Raw genomic sequence first — 19,407 nt, forward strand, 5'->3', positions numbered from 1 at the left:
TGTGTGTGTGTGTGTGTGTGTGTGTGTGTGTGTGTGTGTGTGTGTGTGTGTGTGAATTTTAGGTGGAGCTGAGAGAATGATAATTCAGTGCCGCAGTGTGAACTGGTGAATTTGAGACTCTAAAGTAACTTTGTGGTGCAGAGATAAAGATCAGAAACTGTCAGAGATACAGTCTTCAAATCATAGACTTTTTTATTATTTACTTTTTCCACTGAGGTACAAAATGTTATTTAAAAATTTTTTATTTTAAATTAAAAAATGCATATATGTATTAGCATCAGCCTGATTCCCTCAACAAAACCCCAGTAGAATTTTCCATTGGCTTTTGGATTATTGCAGAAAATAAGCTCTGAGGCCAACAAAAGTTTATGATTCATCATGATAATCTTCACAAATTAACACAATTTATATGAATTTTGAAGACTAAATACAGATTGCCAGAATTAAAATGCTAAACATAGGCTATAAGTGAACTACACCACGGTCACATGACTTCAATGTCACCATTGTTAACTCTTTAAGACTTTACTTAAAAAACATTTTACCTGAAAGTTTGAGTTTACCTGAATAGTTTGAAAGAGTGTGACTGTAAACACAATGAGGCTGTACCGCTATACCTGTTCGGTGACATTGCGTTTCAGGCGTTTAACCAAAAACTTGTTCAAAAACCCATTGAATTCAGCACGATGGAACCGGAAGAGCTAAAATGCTTGTTTATGGGTTTTGGCCTACAAAAATACATCATATGTATGCCAAATACTAATGTCTAAATGTTACTGGACATTTTTGCAGCTATAAATGCTATTTTTTTGGTCTGGGGAGGAACTTTTGAATATGTTTTATCTCAATCAAGGACAGTTTGATATGTGCCCTTGAATTAAATGGAAAAAAGTTGAAAATTAACTGGAAAAATAAACACCAACACAAATGTAATTTCTCTGTCTGCCATTCCAGGCGTATCTCAGTATCCTTTACCTGAAGCCCAGGATTCAGATCATTTTGAGACAGAAGAAAGTTCAGACTAAGCTGATTGCCAAGAGTCTGTCCATGATCGAGAATGATGTCTATAAACCCCAGTTCATCGTATCCTTCTACTTGCCTCAAAGTTTTTTGTTTTGTATTTTTTGTTTTTATTTACATTTTTGTTATTTTTATTAAATAATTTAATTCTGTTTTTGAAATATTTTTTATTTTCATATTTTTCTTTGTAATTTTAATTTTAATGATTTTTTAGTAATCTGTGTTTTTGTCTTTTTTATTTTTTTAAAAAGATGTATTTATTAATATTTTGAATTCATTTTTGTTATATTTTTCCACTTAGTTAAAATTTAAACATTTTTATCGTTTTTTTTTTTTCATTTAAATGTATTTCAGTTTTAGTTTTAGTTATTCAAGTACATCAGGTTAAACTGAATGAAAATGTGAAATGTTCAATTTGGCCACTAATTTATTTTAATATGAGTTAACATTTATTTTAAGTAACAATTTTTTATGTTTGTAGTTAACTGTAATAAACCTGCCTGCACTAGCTGTTTCTGTGTTTTTCTTCCACAGCAGGTTTTTGAAATTAACTGATTACTATTAATTATTGCTATGTTTTTTTCCCATAATCCCCTAGTCAAACTCGTTTTGACTCAAGAGTGTTTTCTTTAAACATGACTCTCAGAATGAGAGAGTGAAGATAACCTTTGGATTCACCCAGAAAAATAAGGAGCACTATGGAATTATGATGTACCATAAAAACAGACTGATAAAGGCCCATGAGAAAGTTGGCTTCCAAGTCAAGGTACTGGATCCATTCATGTGAGGAACCGAGATATAAGCAGGTCCACACATAATCTGCACATGTATTTCATGTTATTGTTATCTATTCCACAGAAATCTCCACAAAATCAGCAGAAAATGCAGAAAACTATAATAGATTCTGTCTGGGCCTGGTTATAACTTACTCCAGATGACGTAAACAATAACTGCATTTGGTTCAAGTATCATCGTGTTTCACTTCCCATCTCTCTCCTTCAGTCGTCAGGTCAAAGGTCAGGGGTCGGGGTCATCGGAGTGATTGAGTGTAACTTCCTCAAGCCTGCTCATAACAAGCAGGATTTTGAGTACACCAAAGAGTACAGGTGCATTTCAGGAACTCACCAAAAACTTTAACCTGCAGCGCCGTCCGGCTCCAATAGCAACTCATTTGAATGCCAGACTGACACTAAACAAGCGTCAAACAAGAGAAACAAGCTTTGGTGAAACTGAATATTTTGTTGTATAGCTGATCACAAATAATAGGTTTAAGTATAGAGTTCACAATACAAGTCAAAGAAATGTCAGTACATTTTTATGTTTTAATTATTTGTTTAATTATTTTAAAAATAATTTTATATATTTTTAATAAAATATTTTGTGATCAAATTTAAAATATTAAGAGTAAAATATAAAAAATAAAATTATATATATATATATATATATATATATTAGTACTGTCAAACGATTAATCGCGATTAATCGCATCCAAAATAAATGTTTTTGTATACATAATATATGTGTGTACTGTGTATATTTATTATGTACAGTATATATAAAGACACACACATACAGCATATATTTTGAAAATATTTACATGTATTTGCATGTATATATTTATATTCATATAAATTATATAATATATAAATATATTTAATATATAAACATAAAAAAAATTCTGAAATATATACGTGCATGTGTGTGTATTTATATATACAAAATAAATATACACAGTAAACACATATATTATGTATACAAAAACTTTTATTTTGGATGCGATTAATCGCGATCAATCGTTTGATCATATATATATATAGGATTTTATGTGTTATTTCCATTTTAACTTCTTTTTTTTTTTTGCTGCTTTTCTCATAGACTCACACTAGCTGCTCTTGGTCTCAAACTGAACGATTACTGGCGTGAAAAGAAGGAAAAGAAAGCAAAAGAGAGAGCGTTTCAAGCCTTAGAGAGGAAAAGCCAAGAAGGTGATACTGAGGAAACAGAGGAAGAGGATGAGGATGGTGAAGAGGAAGAGGAGGAAGAAGAAGTGTATGATTGTTTTCCTCCAAAACTTTTCACACAACAGTGTTGTGGTACCTGCTTTGCTCTGTTGGTGATCTGTTAGTCAGATGGCCAGAATAGTTCCATGGGTTTGTGGGTAAATAATGAAAGATGGTGCAACCTATCTTACTAAATACTATTGTCTGACTATTTGTCTGTTAGACCACACGTACATTCATAACAGAAAACACACAGACAAAAAGCGTCTTGTGATGGCAGAGGTCGAGTTGAGCTCTTAAATGCAGGTGGGCGGCGCAGAGAAATGTGAAACTGTTAATCACACGGCTAAAGTAGTAGCAATGGTCATATCTGTGATGTCTGCGAGTAAACCGTGCAACAACTAAAACATGCAACACACGATTGATCACAACCAAGGTTCCCATGAAAACAAAACTGAGGCTTTGTTTTATTAGCTTTGCAAAAATGTAATGATACAGAATACATGGATACTGTTCATTTGATTGGTTGACAAAGTTTGATTCTTACATATTTTTTTCATCATCATAATCTTCACAGCTTTTTTAAATTTCAAAGCCTAAATAAAATCGGTGGAAGTAAAAAGTTAAACATAGACTATAAGTGAACTATACCACGGTCACATGATTAAATGCCACCAGCATTATTATTCCTTCAACTCTTTCAGTCTTTCACTGAAAGTTCAAGTTTGAATAGTTTACAAGAGTGCGATTATAAACACACCCAGATGGCAATTTTTTCTGGCCAAAACATTTTATATATATGCTAAATATATGTTGTTAATGGTGAAGCTCAATGAAATACATATTTTTATTTGAAAGTGAAAATGTATTTAGTTTCAATCTTAATATACCAAAATATATTTCAAAATGTTTTTCAGGGACAAAAAAATACATTTCCAGTCATACAGTAGGGGCTTTATTCATTACTTGTTTGTATTCAAATGTTGCTCACGTGTTACAGACAACAAAAGTTATTAATGTATTTTCTTGGATTGACAATATTGAGGGCAAAAAATATGTTTAAATAATTTAAAAAAATATATTAACATTTTAAAAATATTTTTTTAATAAGATAGGGGGAAAAGGCCAAAATAGAAGGTAGTAATGCTATTAGCCATTTGTTTGCGAACAGTTTTCAAGTAAAACCCTTAAAAATCATGTGTTTTTATGTCATACAATATCTGAAGCTTGTGTTAACCTCTGACCTTTTCAGGCGTTTAACCAAAAAGCCAACTGACTTCAGGACAATGGAACTAGAAGAGCTAAAATGTTAATTTCTGGGTTTTTGACCTATAAATATACTGTACATCTTTACTGCAACAGTCTATACCACCTGCCTCTGACAAGCAATAGCAAGTAGTAAATCATGGATTTGAAGCTGAACTCAAGGCTAGTGGCTAGTCCTAACCTTGTTTCAACTGGAATTATTACATCAACATATGAACAAAAACTGCTCACGTCAAGCTATTTCTTGGGCATAAATGTCTTCCCAAAATATTAGGGCTGTCAAACCGATTAAGCACATCCAAAATAAAAGTTTGTGATTACATAATATATGTGTTTGTGCACTGTGTATTGCGATTAATCGATTTGACAGCATGGTCAAATCGGATGTGGGTGTGATTAATGCCAGTTAATCGGTTTGATGGCATAAGAACACAAACTTTTATTTTGGATGCAATTAATCGGTTTGACAGCATAAGAACACAAACTTTTATTTTGGATGCAATTAATCGGTTTGACAGCAAAGGAACTCAAACTTTTATTTTGGATGCAATTAATCAGTTTGACAGCATTAGAACACAAACTTTTATTTCGGATGCAATTAATCAGTTTGACAGGATTAGAACACAAACTTTTATTTTGGATGCAATTAATCGGTTTGACAGAATTAGAACACAAACTTTTATTTTGGATGCAATTAATCGGTTTGACAGAATTAGAACACAAACTTTTATTTTGGATGCAATTAATCGGTTTGACAGAATTAGAACACAAACTTTTATTTTGGATGCAATTAATCGGTTTGACAGCATTAGAACACAAACTTTTATTTTGGATGCGATTAATTGCAATGAATCGGTTTGACAGCAAAGGAACCCAAACTTTTATTTTGGATGCAATTAATCGGTTTGACAGCAAAGGAACCCAAACTTTTATTTTGGATGCAATTAATCGGTTTGACAGGATTAGAACACAAACTTTTATTTTGGATGGGATTAATCGGTTTGACAGCATAAGAACACAAACTTTTATTTTTGATGCAATTCATCGGTTTGACAGCATAAGAACACAAACTTTTATTTCGGATGCAATTAATCGGTTTGACAGCATTAGAATACAAACTTTTATTTTGGATGTGATTAATCGTGATTAACTAACTATTAACTGAATTTTGCCCCAATAATAACTCCTAATGTGTTTTTTATTAATAGTTAGTAAGGTAGTTGTTATGTTGTTTGGGGTGGATTAAGGGATCTAGAATATGATCATGCAGAATAAAGCTGTGTCCCAAATGACGCACTATACACTTATACACTATGTACTCAACGATGTAGTGTATGAATTATATAATGTTATTCTGTCACTCCCCCTTCAGTACGTAATTAAAGCTGCGACAGCTGAGTGCATGAAGTGTCCAACATTCCACACTTCATTTTTTCGGTTATTTAAGTGCATCATCCAGGTATTTAAAGTGCACTTTTTCTTGTTGGAATTTTCAGTGTGAACGCACTACTCGCACTATTTATACTAGAAAACATCACAGAATGGTGCATGAGTACACGATTTGGGACGCACCTTATGACATTTATAAGCAGGCTACTAATAAACAGCTAATATGCTAGTAATATGCGTGATAGTTAAGAGTGAGAATTGGTCCTTAAAATAAAGTGTTACCCAATAATATATTCATATTTAAGGTTTAATGTATGCATAATTTCAGTTTCAAGTTTTATGCTGATTTAAATACTTTTTTTTAACTGTGATACAATAAAACATATTACTGTACTACTGTAATGAGAATAAACCTAGGCAATAATGAGAATTATTCTCAAAAGTATAACAGATTATAGACAATTAGAATAAAAAAAAAATTGTGTGCTATCAAATCAATTCATCGTGATTAACGCATCCAAATTATAAGTTTGCGTTTACATAATATATGTGTGTGTACATTTATATGTATATATGAATACACACACATAGAACACAAACTTTTATTTCGGATGCAATTAATCGGTTTGACAGCATTAGAATACAAACTTTTATTTTGGATGTGATTAATCGTGATTAATCGGTTTGACAGCATAAGAACACAAACTTTTATTTCGGATGCAATTAATCGGTTTGACAGCATTAGAATACAAACTTTTATTTTGGATGTGATTAATCGTGATTAATCGGTTTGACAGCATAAGAACACAAACTTTTATTTCGGATGCAATTAATCGGTTTGACAGCATTAGAATACAAACTTTTATTTTGGATGTGATTAATCGTGATTAATCGGTTTGACAGCATAAGAACACAAACTTTTATTTTGGATGACAGATTTGACAGCTCTACAAAATATATATAAAAACTCCACACACAACAAGTTGTATTAATGGCTTTCTTGTGTCCGAAGGGATGTGATGTGGATTCAGTGTGAAGAGTGTTTGAAATGGAGAGGAATCTGCACTAACCTGTTTGCTGGAAGCGTTCCTGATCGGTTCAAATGCAGCATGCACCCAATAAAACGCTTACAGTGAGTCTATGCCTGTTTGATTACCTTAAATTAAACGGGTATGTTCAGAATGCAGTACTAGTATGCTACACATATTATATATGCACTACAGTATGTATACTGTGTGCATTAAGCAAGTTTTCTGTGTGAATGAAGTATCCAGATGACCTGATTTGCCAGAATGCGGCATAAAAAAATTAAAAGCATTAGAAAATGCTACTGGATTTGCTTGCTGTATTAACATGCAGCTTCATTAGATCATGTGACAGCATAGTACACAGTATGCAGTAATGCAGTACACTAGAATTCCATTCCAAACACACATTTTTATTTTTTTTACTTTTTTAATAAGACTGCACAGAATTAAGGCCTTTACACATAACTGGCTTAAAAACAGACAATAACCATAAGGGAAAAGATAACTGGATGCCTGAAATGTGTATATTGCATAGTATGCTGTCAACCGCACACTATGTATTAAATTTCAAAGCACGTCTTATTTATTCTTGTGCTTTTGTTCTGAAGGAGCTGTTTGTTACCAGAGGAACTGGAGGAAAATGCTGAAGTCACAACACCCAGCTATGAAAAAATACTCAAAAAACAGTTAAGACAGTAAAATTGTCTCTGCACCGCAAAAAACATTGTAAATTTCACAAATTATTGCAAAAAAACGGCAAGTAAAACATTGAATTAAAAATCAACTTTTAAAGCAGGAAAATTCTTGTAAAATTAACTCCAGTAATCTTTATTACAACTTGTAAACACAAACTTTACACTAATAGAGTGGCTCCACTTTCAGATACCTGAAATTCGAGTATGAATGCATGTGGTGTTAATGTGTGTTTTGTTGTGCGCAGGGAACATGCCTCCATCAAGAAAAGAGGAAGATCTCTGAAGGTATTCACCTCTGTTTGTGTGTCAGAACTCGTTTCTCAGGACAGAAACTTGGGTTTCTGACTCTCGCTGTGGGCTTGTTGACTCAGTTGTGTGTGTTTGGTCTGTATAAATGTTTTCTGTAGGTCTGCATGCGGCCGTCTTCTTTTGCATGTGGCAGACATGACAAATAATGCGTACGAGTATGAATGTGAGAGCTTTGCCTATGCAAACATAAATTGTTGGTGTGTGTGTCAGTATTTCGATACTGTAGTTTGCCAAGCGACACAATAATTCTTAAACTACAGTCAGGCTGTCCTTAGTAGATAATTTATAGTTAACGCAGCTATGAAAAAAATCGCTCTGTTTTATGGAAAAGAAAAATTATTATTTTATATAAGAAACTATATTTTAGTAATTGGTTCTAATGGCTGCAGTTATGTGGCCATACAGAGACATTTATAGAAATTACATACATTAATGTGAAATATCACTTCTCATTTTGGTTTTGGCACATTGATCTCACTTCAGACTATAATAAGCGTGTGTGTGTGTGTGTGTGTTGTAGATGAGTAAAAGCCCAGTGCGTCCTCTCTATCGAGGACAATCTGAACCTGCATCACAGAGCAAACAGGATGAGGTCACCGTTACCATGACGACAGATACACAGGATACAGATGAGGATGGAGTCAGCATCGTTGTCACAGAAGAAGAGGAGTCTTCACCCTCCCCGAGGTCTGACAGATACACAACTCGGCCATTTACCCACATTAAAGAATCACTTTGGCAGTCGCTCGTCATTAGGAAGGAAGCAAGTACACAAATGCAGATGCAAATCCTTGGTTGATGCATTGCAGTGCATTTAACATGTTTAACAAACATTGTTGTGTTACTGTGGTAGTGACAAACAATAAACTACAGTATTTAAGTGGGTGATAGAGTGACCTTCAACTGTAACTTTAAACCAGAAATGTTATTATTCAGGAAGCTTTTAATATATATTTTTATATGAATTGTATAGAAAATATAATACAGAGGTTATACCAAATTTGACAAATTTGTACTATTTTAATGTCATTTAAAAAAAAAAAAAAAAGAAAAGTAAAGAAAAAAAATATAACAATTAAATCAAATTAATGAATTAACTTGAATGAATAACTTATTAAAAGTAAATAATTTGCAGATAATATTTACACAAATTTTGAAGATTGTTTTTTTACAATATAACTGGGTCTTTATACATAAAAAAATTTAACTGTATTAACATGCAGCTTCATTAGATCATGTGACAGCATAGTACACAGTATGCAGTAATGCAGTACACTAGAATTCCATTCCAAACACACATTTTTATTTTTTTTACTTTTTTAATAAGACTGCACAGAATTAAGGCCTTTACACATAACTGGCTTAAAAACAGACAATAACCATAAGGGAAAAGATAACTGGATGCCTGAAATGTGTATATTGCATAGTATGCTGTCAACCGCACACTATGTATTAAATTTCAAAGCACGTCTTATTTATTCTTGTGCTTTTGTTCTGAAGGAGCTGTTTGTTACCAGAGGAACTGGAGGAAAATGCTGAAGTCACAACACCCAGCTATGAAAAAATACTCAAAAAACAGTTAAGACAGTAAAATTGTCTCTGCACCGCAAAAAACATTGTAAATTTCACAAATTATTGCAAAAAAACGGCAAGTAAAACATTGAATTAAAAATCAACTTTTAAAGCAGGAAAATTCTTGTAAAATTAACTCCAGTAATCTTTATTACAACTTGTAAACACAAACTTTACACTAATAGAGTGGCTCCACTTTCAGATACCTGAAATTCGAGTATGAATGCATGTGGTGTTAATGTGTGTTTTGTTGTGCGCAGGGAACATGCCTCCATCAAGAAAAGAGGAAGATCTCTGAAGGTATTCACCTCTGTTTGTGTGTCAGAACTCGTTTCTCAGGACAGAAACTTGGGTTTCTGACTCTCGCTGTGGGCTTGTTGACTCAGTTGTGTGTGTTTGGTCTGTATAAATGTTTTCTGTAGGTCTGCATGCGGCCGTCTTCTTTTGCATGTGGCAGACATGACAAATAATGCGTACGAGTATGAATGTGAGAGCTTTGCCTATGCAAACATAAATTGTTGGTGTGTGTGTCAGTATTTCGATACTGTAGTTTGCCAAGCGACACAATAATTCTTAAACTACAGTCAGGCTGTCCTTAGTAGATAATTTATAGTTAACGCAGCTATGAAAAAAATCGCTCTGTTTTATGGAAAAGAAAAATTATTATTTTATATAAGAAACTATATTTTAGTAATTGGTTCTAATGGCTGCAGTTATGTGGCCATACAGAGACATTTATAGAAATTACATACATTAATGTGAAATATCACTTCTCATTTTGGTTTTGGCACATTGATCTCACTTCAGACTATAATAAGCGTGTGTGTGTGTGTGTGTGTGTGTTGTAGATGAGTAAAAGCCCAGTGCGTCCTCTCTATCGAGGACAATCTGAACCTGCATCACAGAGCAAACAGGATGAGGTCACCGTTACCATGACGACAGATACACAGGATACAGATGAGGATGGAGTCAGCATCGTTGTCACAGAAGAAGAGGAGTCTTCACCCTCCCCGAGGTCTGACAGATACACAACTCGGCCATTTACCCACATTAAAGAATCACTTTGGCAGTCGCTCGTCATTAGGAAGGAAGCAAGTACACAAATGCAGATGCAAATCCTTGGTTGATGCATTGCAGTGCATTTAACATGTTTAACAAACATTGTTGTGTTACTGTGGTAGTGACAAACAATAAACTACAGTATTTAAGTGGGTGATAGAGTGACCTTCAACTGTAACTTTAAACCAGAAATGTTATTATTCAGGAAGCTTTTAATATATATTTTTATATGAATTGTATAGAAAATATAATACAGAGGTTATACCAAATTTGACAAATTTGTACTATTTTAATGTCATTTAAAAAAAAAAAAAAAAGAAAAGTAAAGAAAAAAAATATAACAATTAAATCAAATTAATGAATTAACTTGAATGAATAACTTATTAAAAGTAAATAATTTGCAGATAATATTTACACAAATTTTGAAGATTGTTTTTTTACAATATAACTGGGTCTTTATACATAAAAAAATTTAAAGCTGCCTTTACACTTTAGTGGGACCCGCATAAGAAATCAGCAGGTTTAAAAACCCCAGGTTTAACTAACTTTGCTCACTTTTTTTTTTAGAAAAAGAAGGAAAGAAACATGTTCAGACATTCAAAAGGGCAACAAGTCCCCAAACCATGCTGAAGCTCCAGACGTCCCATCTGAGGGAGAGACAGAAACAACGGACAAAGCGAATGAAGGATCAGAGACAAACAGCGGCACATCACCAGTGGTGGATACGGTGGCTCAGGAGGACATTATTCAGCCAGAAGCCGCTGTACTCGAGGGCCCTGTTGAGCCCCAGACATCTCAGGGGCCGCAGATGCCCAAAGATCAACCCAGGATCCCCTCTCACCCGCTCTCACCACACGCCTCCACAACCATGACTCAGACAGTGGTCGTCACTCCTCTCAGCAGGCCGGGATTTCAGCCCGTGTCGCCGTTACCGGCAGACGGTTCGGACCGCGTGGCGCTTGCTCAGAGACTTGCTCAGCTGGAGCGGGAAGCCAAGCGGCTGAAAAGAATCCTGGGCATCCGTGAACCAGATGTTGCCATGGTGACGGAGGCAGAAGGGGGTGGGCCTTCTGATGTCACCACGGGTGATTCAGTGTCATGTGACCAAAATGCGGAAAGATTGAACCCAATGTCAAATGAGTCTAGGAGGGAGGAACTTTCTGTTTGTCAGGTAAGGATGCCAGCAGCCAATCAAATTTCAGTGGCTAATGCCAAATCCAAGTGGCTGACTGTAATGAAAATGTATGTATTTGTACATCTTGTGAAAATTAGTATGTGCGCCTTCTGAAGATCATCTACAAGGTGGCACTATAATAAGCAAATTTGCGTTTTTGCAAATAACGTGATAGAATCAGAATTCGTTTCTTCTAAATCCTTGCTTTAAAGGGGTCATATGATGCGATTTAAATTTTTCCTTTCTCTTTGGAGTGTTACAAGCTCTTGGTGCATAAAGAAGATCTGTAAAGTTGCAAAGACTAAAGTCTCAAATCCAAAGAGATATTCTTTATAAAAGTTAAGAGTCAGCCACGCCTACCTAAAACGGCTCGTTCTAACATGCCCCCACATGTCTATGTTACGATGTGGGAAGAAAAAAAAAACGCCGCCCAAATGTTTACGCAAAGAAAGTAGGCGTAACTTTGATTCTCGCTATAGTATTGTTGTTGCCACCGCCGCCATGTTGTGGAGACGCTGTGTGTTTCATTGTGAAAGCGAAACTACTTTCTTTGGTCTTCCAAAAGAGGACACGACTAGAAATCAGTGGTTAAGTTGTATTTACAACACTGTTCCAGAACAGTTCAACCCAAATATTCAGATGTGTGCAGCACATTTAGCAGAGGATGAGGACTGTTTCCTGGGAGAGAGTCTGTTTCTATAAAGTCGGGCAGTTCCAACTTTGCAAAGACAGTCTGGCGCTTCTGACTCACAGCTTGTAAGTTTTTTTATATTTAAAGAATTTGTCACTGATGATTCAAACGCGAGTTTTGAGCAGTGTAAAGTAGCGCTTGTTGTTTGTCGTTTCTCCAATCACAAATGCAGACATGGTTTTATGTTTACATAGCGCGATATGCAAAGCGTAAAAAGACAGTATAAGTCATTATAATCAGTAATTATGTCCCCACTGGATGCAACGAATGCCTCGTTTATAATGTTTTTTAAAATGTTTTTGAATCATCGCCTGACAGGGCATCATCACAGTATGGTGAGGGGCATAACATTACCGTCACACGCTTGAGGTATTCGGCCAATCATAACACACTGGATAGCTGGCCAATCACAGCACACCTCGCTTTTTCAGACCGATGAGCTTTGTAAAAATTGACGCGTTTCAGAAAGGTGGGGCATAGAGGAGAAACAATAATGTACAGTATGTGGAAAATAATGTGTTTTTTGAACCTTAAACCACATAAACACATTGCATTACACCAAATACACAAAATAATGTTATTTTTAGCAACGCCATATGACCCCTTTAAGCCATAACAAGTGTATATCTCATTTTTATTTATAAAATGTATTATATATTTTATTGCAGATTCAGTCTTCCCAGCCTGGTGCAGGTCTACAATTTTGTTTCTGGTGTCCTTTGATAGCTCTTTGGTCTTGGCCATGGTGGAGTTTGGAGTGTGACTGTTTGAGGTTTTGGACAGGTGTCTTTTATACTGATAATGAGTTCAAACAGATGCCATTAATACAGGTAATGAGTGGAGGACAGAGGAGCCTCTTAAAGAAGTTGTTACAGGTCTGTGAGAGCCAGAAATCTTGCTTGTTTGTAGGTGACCAAATACTTATTTTCCCGAGGAATTTACCAATTAATTCTTTAACAATCCTACAATGTGATTTTCTGGATTTTTTTTTTCTCATTTTGTCTCTCATAGTTGAGGTATACCTATGATGAAAATTACAGGCCTCTCTCATCTTTTTAAGTGGGAGAACTTGCACAATTGGTGGCTGACTAAATACTTTTTTGCCCCACTGTATATATATACTGTATATATCCAATAGTGAGATATATTCAACTTTATAAATAGAGCTTTGCGATAATATAGATATAATTTGTATATATATATTGTATAGTATAATATGTATTGCTGATTATTTGTATGCAGATATGCAAGTAGGATGTACTATATATATCCATCTTTTAATATATTGCTTGGGCAATAATATAGTTTACATTTTTGACATCATAACAATCAAGCAGTTGAGATTTGATCTATAGTGCATATCGCTTAGATATAGTAATTGTATAATTTGTTACTCACTATTCATTTGTTAATAAATTTGAGTTATCAATTTGTCATGCGAGAATCCTGATTTGTTTGGTAAATTGTTTGTGTAGTTTTTAATCAGAGTGACACCATAATTAATCAATTGCACACAACATTTAATAAACTAATCATTTGAAATACCTTCAATCTGTAGAAATCAGAGGAACAGGCCAACAGGCTTCCATCCAGTTCATCCCCCATCCAGCAGGAGGCAGAAACAAGTCCGAGAGATGAGCTGTACTGGAGCAAGACATTAGCCAAACTCCAGGGTGAGAACCAGAGCCTGCTAACTGATCTGAACGAGCTGAGAACAGAGAGAGACCAACTGTTGAACGGAGTGAGAGAGACAGAGAGAGACACTGAAGACAGGAGAGACCAGAGCACCAACACACCCAACCACACTTACAATAGGTGTGTATGACTGAGTACAGCTGCACAAAATAGCTAAGATACTAGTCATATCTTATTTGAATTTTTTTTTTTATTATTTGCCATTTTCCAACTAAATTGAATTTTTAAAACATCTATATATTTTTATATATATATCTATTTATATATACATTATATATGCAGTTTATATCAATATATAAATATATGCTTTTTAAAGAAATTAATACTTTTATTCAGAAAGTATGCATTAAATTGATCAAAAGTGAAAGTTGTGTCTTTTAACAGTTGGACAAAACAGCTAAAAAGTCATATTCATTTACATTTTTATTATAATTTTTTATTGTCATTTTTCTTTTTTCTTATTAAATATTTGGTTTTATACATCTATATATCTTTTATATGTAATACATGGATTTAAAAGTTTTTTTTGAAGGACAATTGATACATTTTTTTCAGCAAGAAGACATTAAATTGATCAAAAGTGACAGTAATGACATGTATAATATTGCAAGACATTTTCATTTCAAATTAATGCTTTTCTTTTCATATGCATCACATTTTCCAAAAAATATTAGTTTTAAACTGATAATAACCAGAAATCTTTCTTGAGCAGCAAATCAAGAATATTAAATATTAGAATGATTTTTGAAGGATCATGTGACACTGAAGACTGGATTAATTTTTTGGAGTAAATTGATCACAGGAATAAATTACATTTTAAAATATATTCAAGTAGTGAACGTTTTTGTTTTTTTATTGTAATAATGTTTCACAAATTTGACAGTATTTTTAATGCTGCTGTGTTTTAAATATATATATTTAAAACACAGCAGCATTAAAAATACTGTCAAATTTGTGAAACATTATTACAATAAAAAAACAAAAACGTTCACTACTTGAATACATTTTAAAATGTATTCAAGTAGTGAACGTTTTTGTTTTTTTATTGTAATAATGTTTCACAAATTTGACAGTATTTTTAATGCTGCTGTGTTTTAAATATATATATTTAGCCATTTATTTGATTAAAAAAAACTGTCAAATGTGTGTGTGTGTATATATATATATATTTACACACACACTAATATGAACATGTCGTTCCTTCCTGACAGCAGTGTGACGCTGGAGAGGTTGCGGTCTGTCCGTCAGAATGTGGTTGCATTATTGTCTTCCATCCTACCGAACCTGGATATGCAGGGAATCAGCTACGACACGAATGATGTAGACAGCATCCTACAGCAGATCATACAAGCCAACAACCTGTGATTTTTCAACCAGATCACAGAGCAATGGCTGTCTTATAACACAAGCATTTGGGATCGAAACATAACTTTTCTGAAGCCAAACAGAAGGTTGGAAGGACAGAATTATGACAGCTCAGTCACTGCAAAATTGGCACATGGAAAAAGCAGCATTAAAAGGTCTTTTCTTTTCATAAACATAAATTATATTGCAAGTTAAAGCTACTACACATTTCTCACACAAACACACTCAAATAATTATTCTCAAAGCCCACATTCTTAGAACTTGAATTTTGCATGCATGGATCTGACCGAAACACTCGTCTCTCCAGTGCTGCAAGTTAAACTACTTTCACAATCATGTCACAAGCATTTGAGGTTTCACACAGACACTTCATCGCTTTTCAGTTCAGCTGCATTGCTCTTCTAGCGCTTACTGTAAATACGCACATCTGCAGGCAGCTTTTTGATATATTTAAACGTGCTATTTTTAAAGGAATAGTTCACCCCAAAATAAAAAATTGCCTGAAATGTACTCATCCTCTGGCCATCCGAGATGTAGATGAGTTCGTATCTTGATGGGAAAAGATTTGGAGACATTTGTCATTACATCAGTTGCTCTCCAGTGGATCCTGTGCAGTGAATGGGTGCCGTCAGAATGAGAGTCAAAACAGGCGATAAAAACATCACAATAATCCACAAGTGAGTAACACAACTCCAGTCCATCAATTAATATCTTGTGAAGGAAAAAAGCTGCATGTTTGTAAGAAACAAATCCATCATTAACATGCTTTAACTGGCTTCCGGTCCATAATCAATAATTAAAAAAAAAATAATTACAGTGAAAAGGTCCATCCATTGTCCTCACACATCAGAATCCACCCACATATTTGTTGAGATCTGCTTTGGACTATTTTCTCTTGTAAACCGTGCTTGATCTGTGCAGATTTCTCTCCTGATTCAGCCGAGACAACTGTTTCACTCAAGAAAGCAAGATTATGGATAGAGGACTCGATGGTTTGAAGTTAAACATGTCTTGGTTAATTGTTTTTTTATTGCAAACACAGCTTTTCACATCATAAGGCATTCATTGATGGACTGGAGTCATGTGGATTAACGTGATGTTTTTATCAGCTGTTGGGACTCTCATTCTGACGGCACCCATTCACTTCAGAGGATCCATTGGTGAGCAAGTGATGCAATGCTACATTTCTCCAAATCTGTTCCCGTGAAGAAACAAACTCATCTACATATTGGATGGCCTGGTTAGTAAAGTTTCACTTTTGGGTGAACTATTCTTTTAAGAGTGTTTAATACAAACATTTTTTGCATTATTATTTTTCTATAATTATTACATTTTCTATTTTCTTTTTTAAATGACTTTTTAATACATACATTTAACCACTGATGAACAGATACTAATGCAACATTTCAATTTGGGCCATTTTCCTTTTGTTCATTACATAATAAAAGTCATCAGTGCTTTATTTTGGAAGAGGTTTCTTGGCACATTTCTTTCAGTTATGACTGCGGTTCCAAGGTTTGTCGCACTTTGGACAATGTGCATGAAAAGACTAAATACGCTCAGATTTTCCATAACTTTATTTTTATTACATAATATTACACAATACTGGTTTCATGACAATAAGTTTTAAAACAACTTTTAAATGAGTGGACATCAAGTAAGAACTGCATGTCACAGACAGAAGCCTACAGAAATAGAAACGCTCCAGCAAGAGAACAAGTAAAGATTCACTCCTTTTGCAAAATGCAGGATGAAAGTGGAAACAGTGTTAGTTTGTGCATTAATTAACATAGTTAATTAGAAACACAGTGAAGCGAAGCCAGTTATTTTCACAGTTAAACAGAGGTCATGTGTATTCGTTCACATTCAGATTCAAATGACAAAAGTGCGCTTCATAGCAGAGATGAACTGATGTTTTAAATCAACGTGTCCAATTTTAAAACATATTTTAATGCTGCATCACTGATTTAAAATCTCTCATTTCTACTGGTTCAAATGTTGCTTTCTAAATTCTGCCCCATTTAAATCACGTTAAAGCTCTTTAAACATCTGAAAATTAATACTGAAGCCTTTCAGAATGTATTTTTTTTTTAACTGAACAGGCTTAATTTAAAGCTAGTTTATTTAGTACAAAAGCAACTGTTAAAAATCACAAATATAGAATAGAAACAAATTACAGGTGACAGGTCAAACAAAAGCAGAGCGATACATGACTATAAACAAACGAGAACGGTCACTGCAAACGATTTGACGTTAAAACTTCTGATATTGTAATGTGATATGCAATTATTTACAGGTTAAGAAGCTCAACTACATCTGATTAAATGCAGGCGTCCACACTCTTTCAGTCATGTGATTAAAGATCAGGATGAAAAGGCCAAGTCTGTCCTTAAAACAACAGGTTCCATATTTATCTCAATGTACAGGCCTACAATAAGTTTTTTTAAATAATTTTTTTACATTCTAGAACATCATGTTATGGCTGAGAGTTTCTCCACACTAAAGTTTACAGAGTTTCTCCATCTTCATTTGATAAAAAGGAAACATAACAAAAAAAATGGAAATGTTACATTTACGGCATGTTCCAAAATAAACGTAACAGGGCCTCATTTATAAAACACAAGCAAAAATGTTTCCAAAAAAAAAAAAAAAACGTTTTAATTTTTCAGAGAAAAAAAATATATGTAAACATCTTGGATTTTTTTTTTATTTAATGCTATGATTTATACAAGAATGGTTTAACTAAATTCAAACATCAATTTTTGTAAATACAATTTCACAGATTTTTTTCAATGCAACAATGCTGAATGTTTTATTTTAATGCAAAACATGCAAATTGATGCACTGAATTAAATTCAATAACTTACATAATGATTCATTTAATTACATGATGATTTCTTGAATTTTAATTCAGTGCATAAATGTACATAAACATATGCAAACATTAAGATATTTTAATTTAATGCTATTATTTATAAGAATGTTTTTTCTAAATTCAAATGTATCAATTTATGTAAATACAATTTCATATGCATTTTTTATTCAGTGCAACAATTTAATGCATACTGAATGTTTGCTTTTAATTTAACACACAATGCATAAAAACATTTGTAAAACAGTAAATTGATGACTGAATTACATTTAAAAACTACATGATTAATTCAACAGTTTACATGACTTCTTGACTGATAATTTTCAATTCAGTGCATCAATTTACGTACATTTACAAATGTTGTTTGCATTGTGCATTCAATATAATTTATGAATGTTTCATTTATTTCAAAGGGACAAAATTCAAATGCCTTTACAAGTAATTTACACTAATTCGCTCTGCTCGAGTTTTTTATGAATGAAGCCCAGTGATTGTTCTTGCTTACTCTGGCCTGACAGCAAAAAAAAAAGAAAAAAAAATTTTTGGAGAATAAAAGACAAACAATTCCTGCTTTACGTGGTAAAGGCCATTATAGTGCTAAATTAATCGGCTACATTTTTTACATTTTGGATGACGAAGATATGCCAGCGCTGTACCGCTTGTGTAGTTTCCAGCGACCAAACATCTGATGGAACAAAATGATGGCGCTTTCCTCACAAAACACCACAACAAACACATGCAACGCCATCCTCGACCAGCTGTACACGTCTGATCAGTAAGGCAGTGACCTACTTAGAAACAGTAACGATTTTTAACACACAGAAACACGGCTTTAAACCAAAGCTAAGAATGAACAACTGTTTCCATCTGAGGGGTTAAAGTGAATCTGAGCAGAGCTATGGACTCTTCACCCGAAAGGACACTTCTTACTGTCAAATACACTGAATATATCCAGCTATAGCACGCGTGCAAGAAAGCATTAGTGACGTACACTTTTAGTGCGGGATATTTCAACCTGGGACTATAGATGAGTGTGCAAGTCAAATATTTTTAGTGTGACGTTTCATTTGTTGATCTGTATGAGCTGAAGCACTTTACTATACAGATATATTTAGATATACGTAGGCCATATCCCATAATCCTCTATTCCAGACCTGCTAGTTGATGCCTTCAACCAATCAAAAACCAGATACTAGGGTGAAACATGGTCATCACATCTAAAACTCCAGAGGTTTCTTGTATAGAAAGCTGATGGGATGGATTTTAAACACT

At 33.9% G+C, this 19,407-nt stretch overlaps 1 protein-coding gene across 1 annotated transcript in view; it reads left to right on the forward strand.

Annotated features, from left to right (window-relative positions):
* The window catches only part of LOC107552349 (MORC family CW-type zinc finger protein 4-like), a 20,377-nt gene extending 4,471 nt beyond the window's left edge, over positions 1-15,906 (forward strand). Inside the window, exons 7-17 of the mRNA XM_016234211.1 lie at positions 955-1,083; positions 1,667-1,786; positions 2,023-2,126; positions 2,896-3,069; positions 6,688-6,807; positions 7,312-7,389; positions 7,644-7,683; positions 8,228-8,394; positions 10,906-11,509; positions 13,762-14,018; positions 15,110-15,906. Coding sequence (XP_016089697.1) covers positions 955-1,083; positions 1,667-1,786; positions 2,023-2,126; positions 2,896-3,069; positions 6,688-6,807; positions 7,312-7,389; positions 7,644-7,683; positions 8,228-8,394; positions 10,906-11,509; positions 13,762-14,018; positions 15,110-15,263 — 1,947 coding nt within the window. The 3' untranslated portion in view covers positions 15,264-15,906. The remainder of the gene's footprint in view (positions 1-954; positions 1,084-1,666; positions 1,787-2,022; positions 2,127-2,895; positions 3,070-6,687; positions 6,808-7,311; positions 7,390-7,643; positions 7,684-8,227; positions 8,395-10,905; positions 11,510-13,761; positions 14,019-15,109) is intronic.
* Positions 15,907-19,407: the final 3,501 nt, after the last annotated feature.

Source organism: Sinocyclocheilus grahami, unplaced genomic scaffold (genome assembly GCF_001515645.1).
Source record: "Sinocyclocheilus grahami isolate Dianchi unplaced genomic scaffold, SAMN03320097.WGS_v1.1 scaffold447.1, whole genome shotgun sequence".
In the NCBI taxonomy this organism is placed as follows: Eukaryota; Metazoa; Chordata; class Actinopteri; order Cypriniformes; family Cyprinidae; genus Sinocyclocheilus; species Sinocyclocheilus grahami.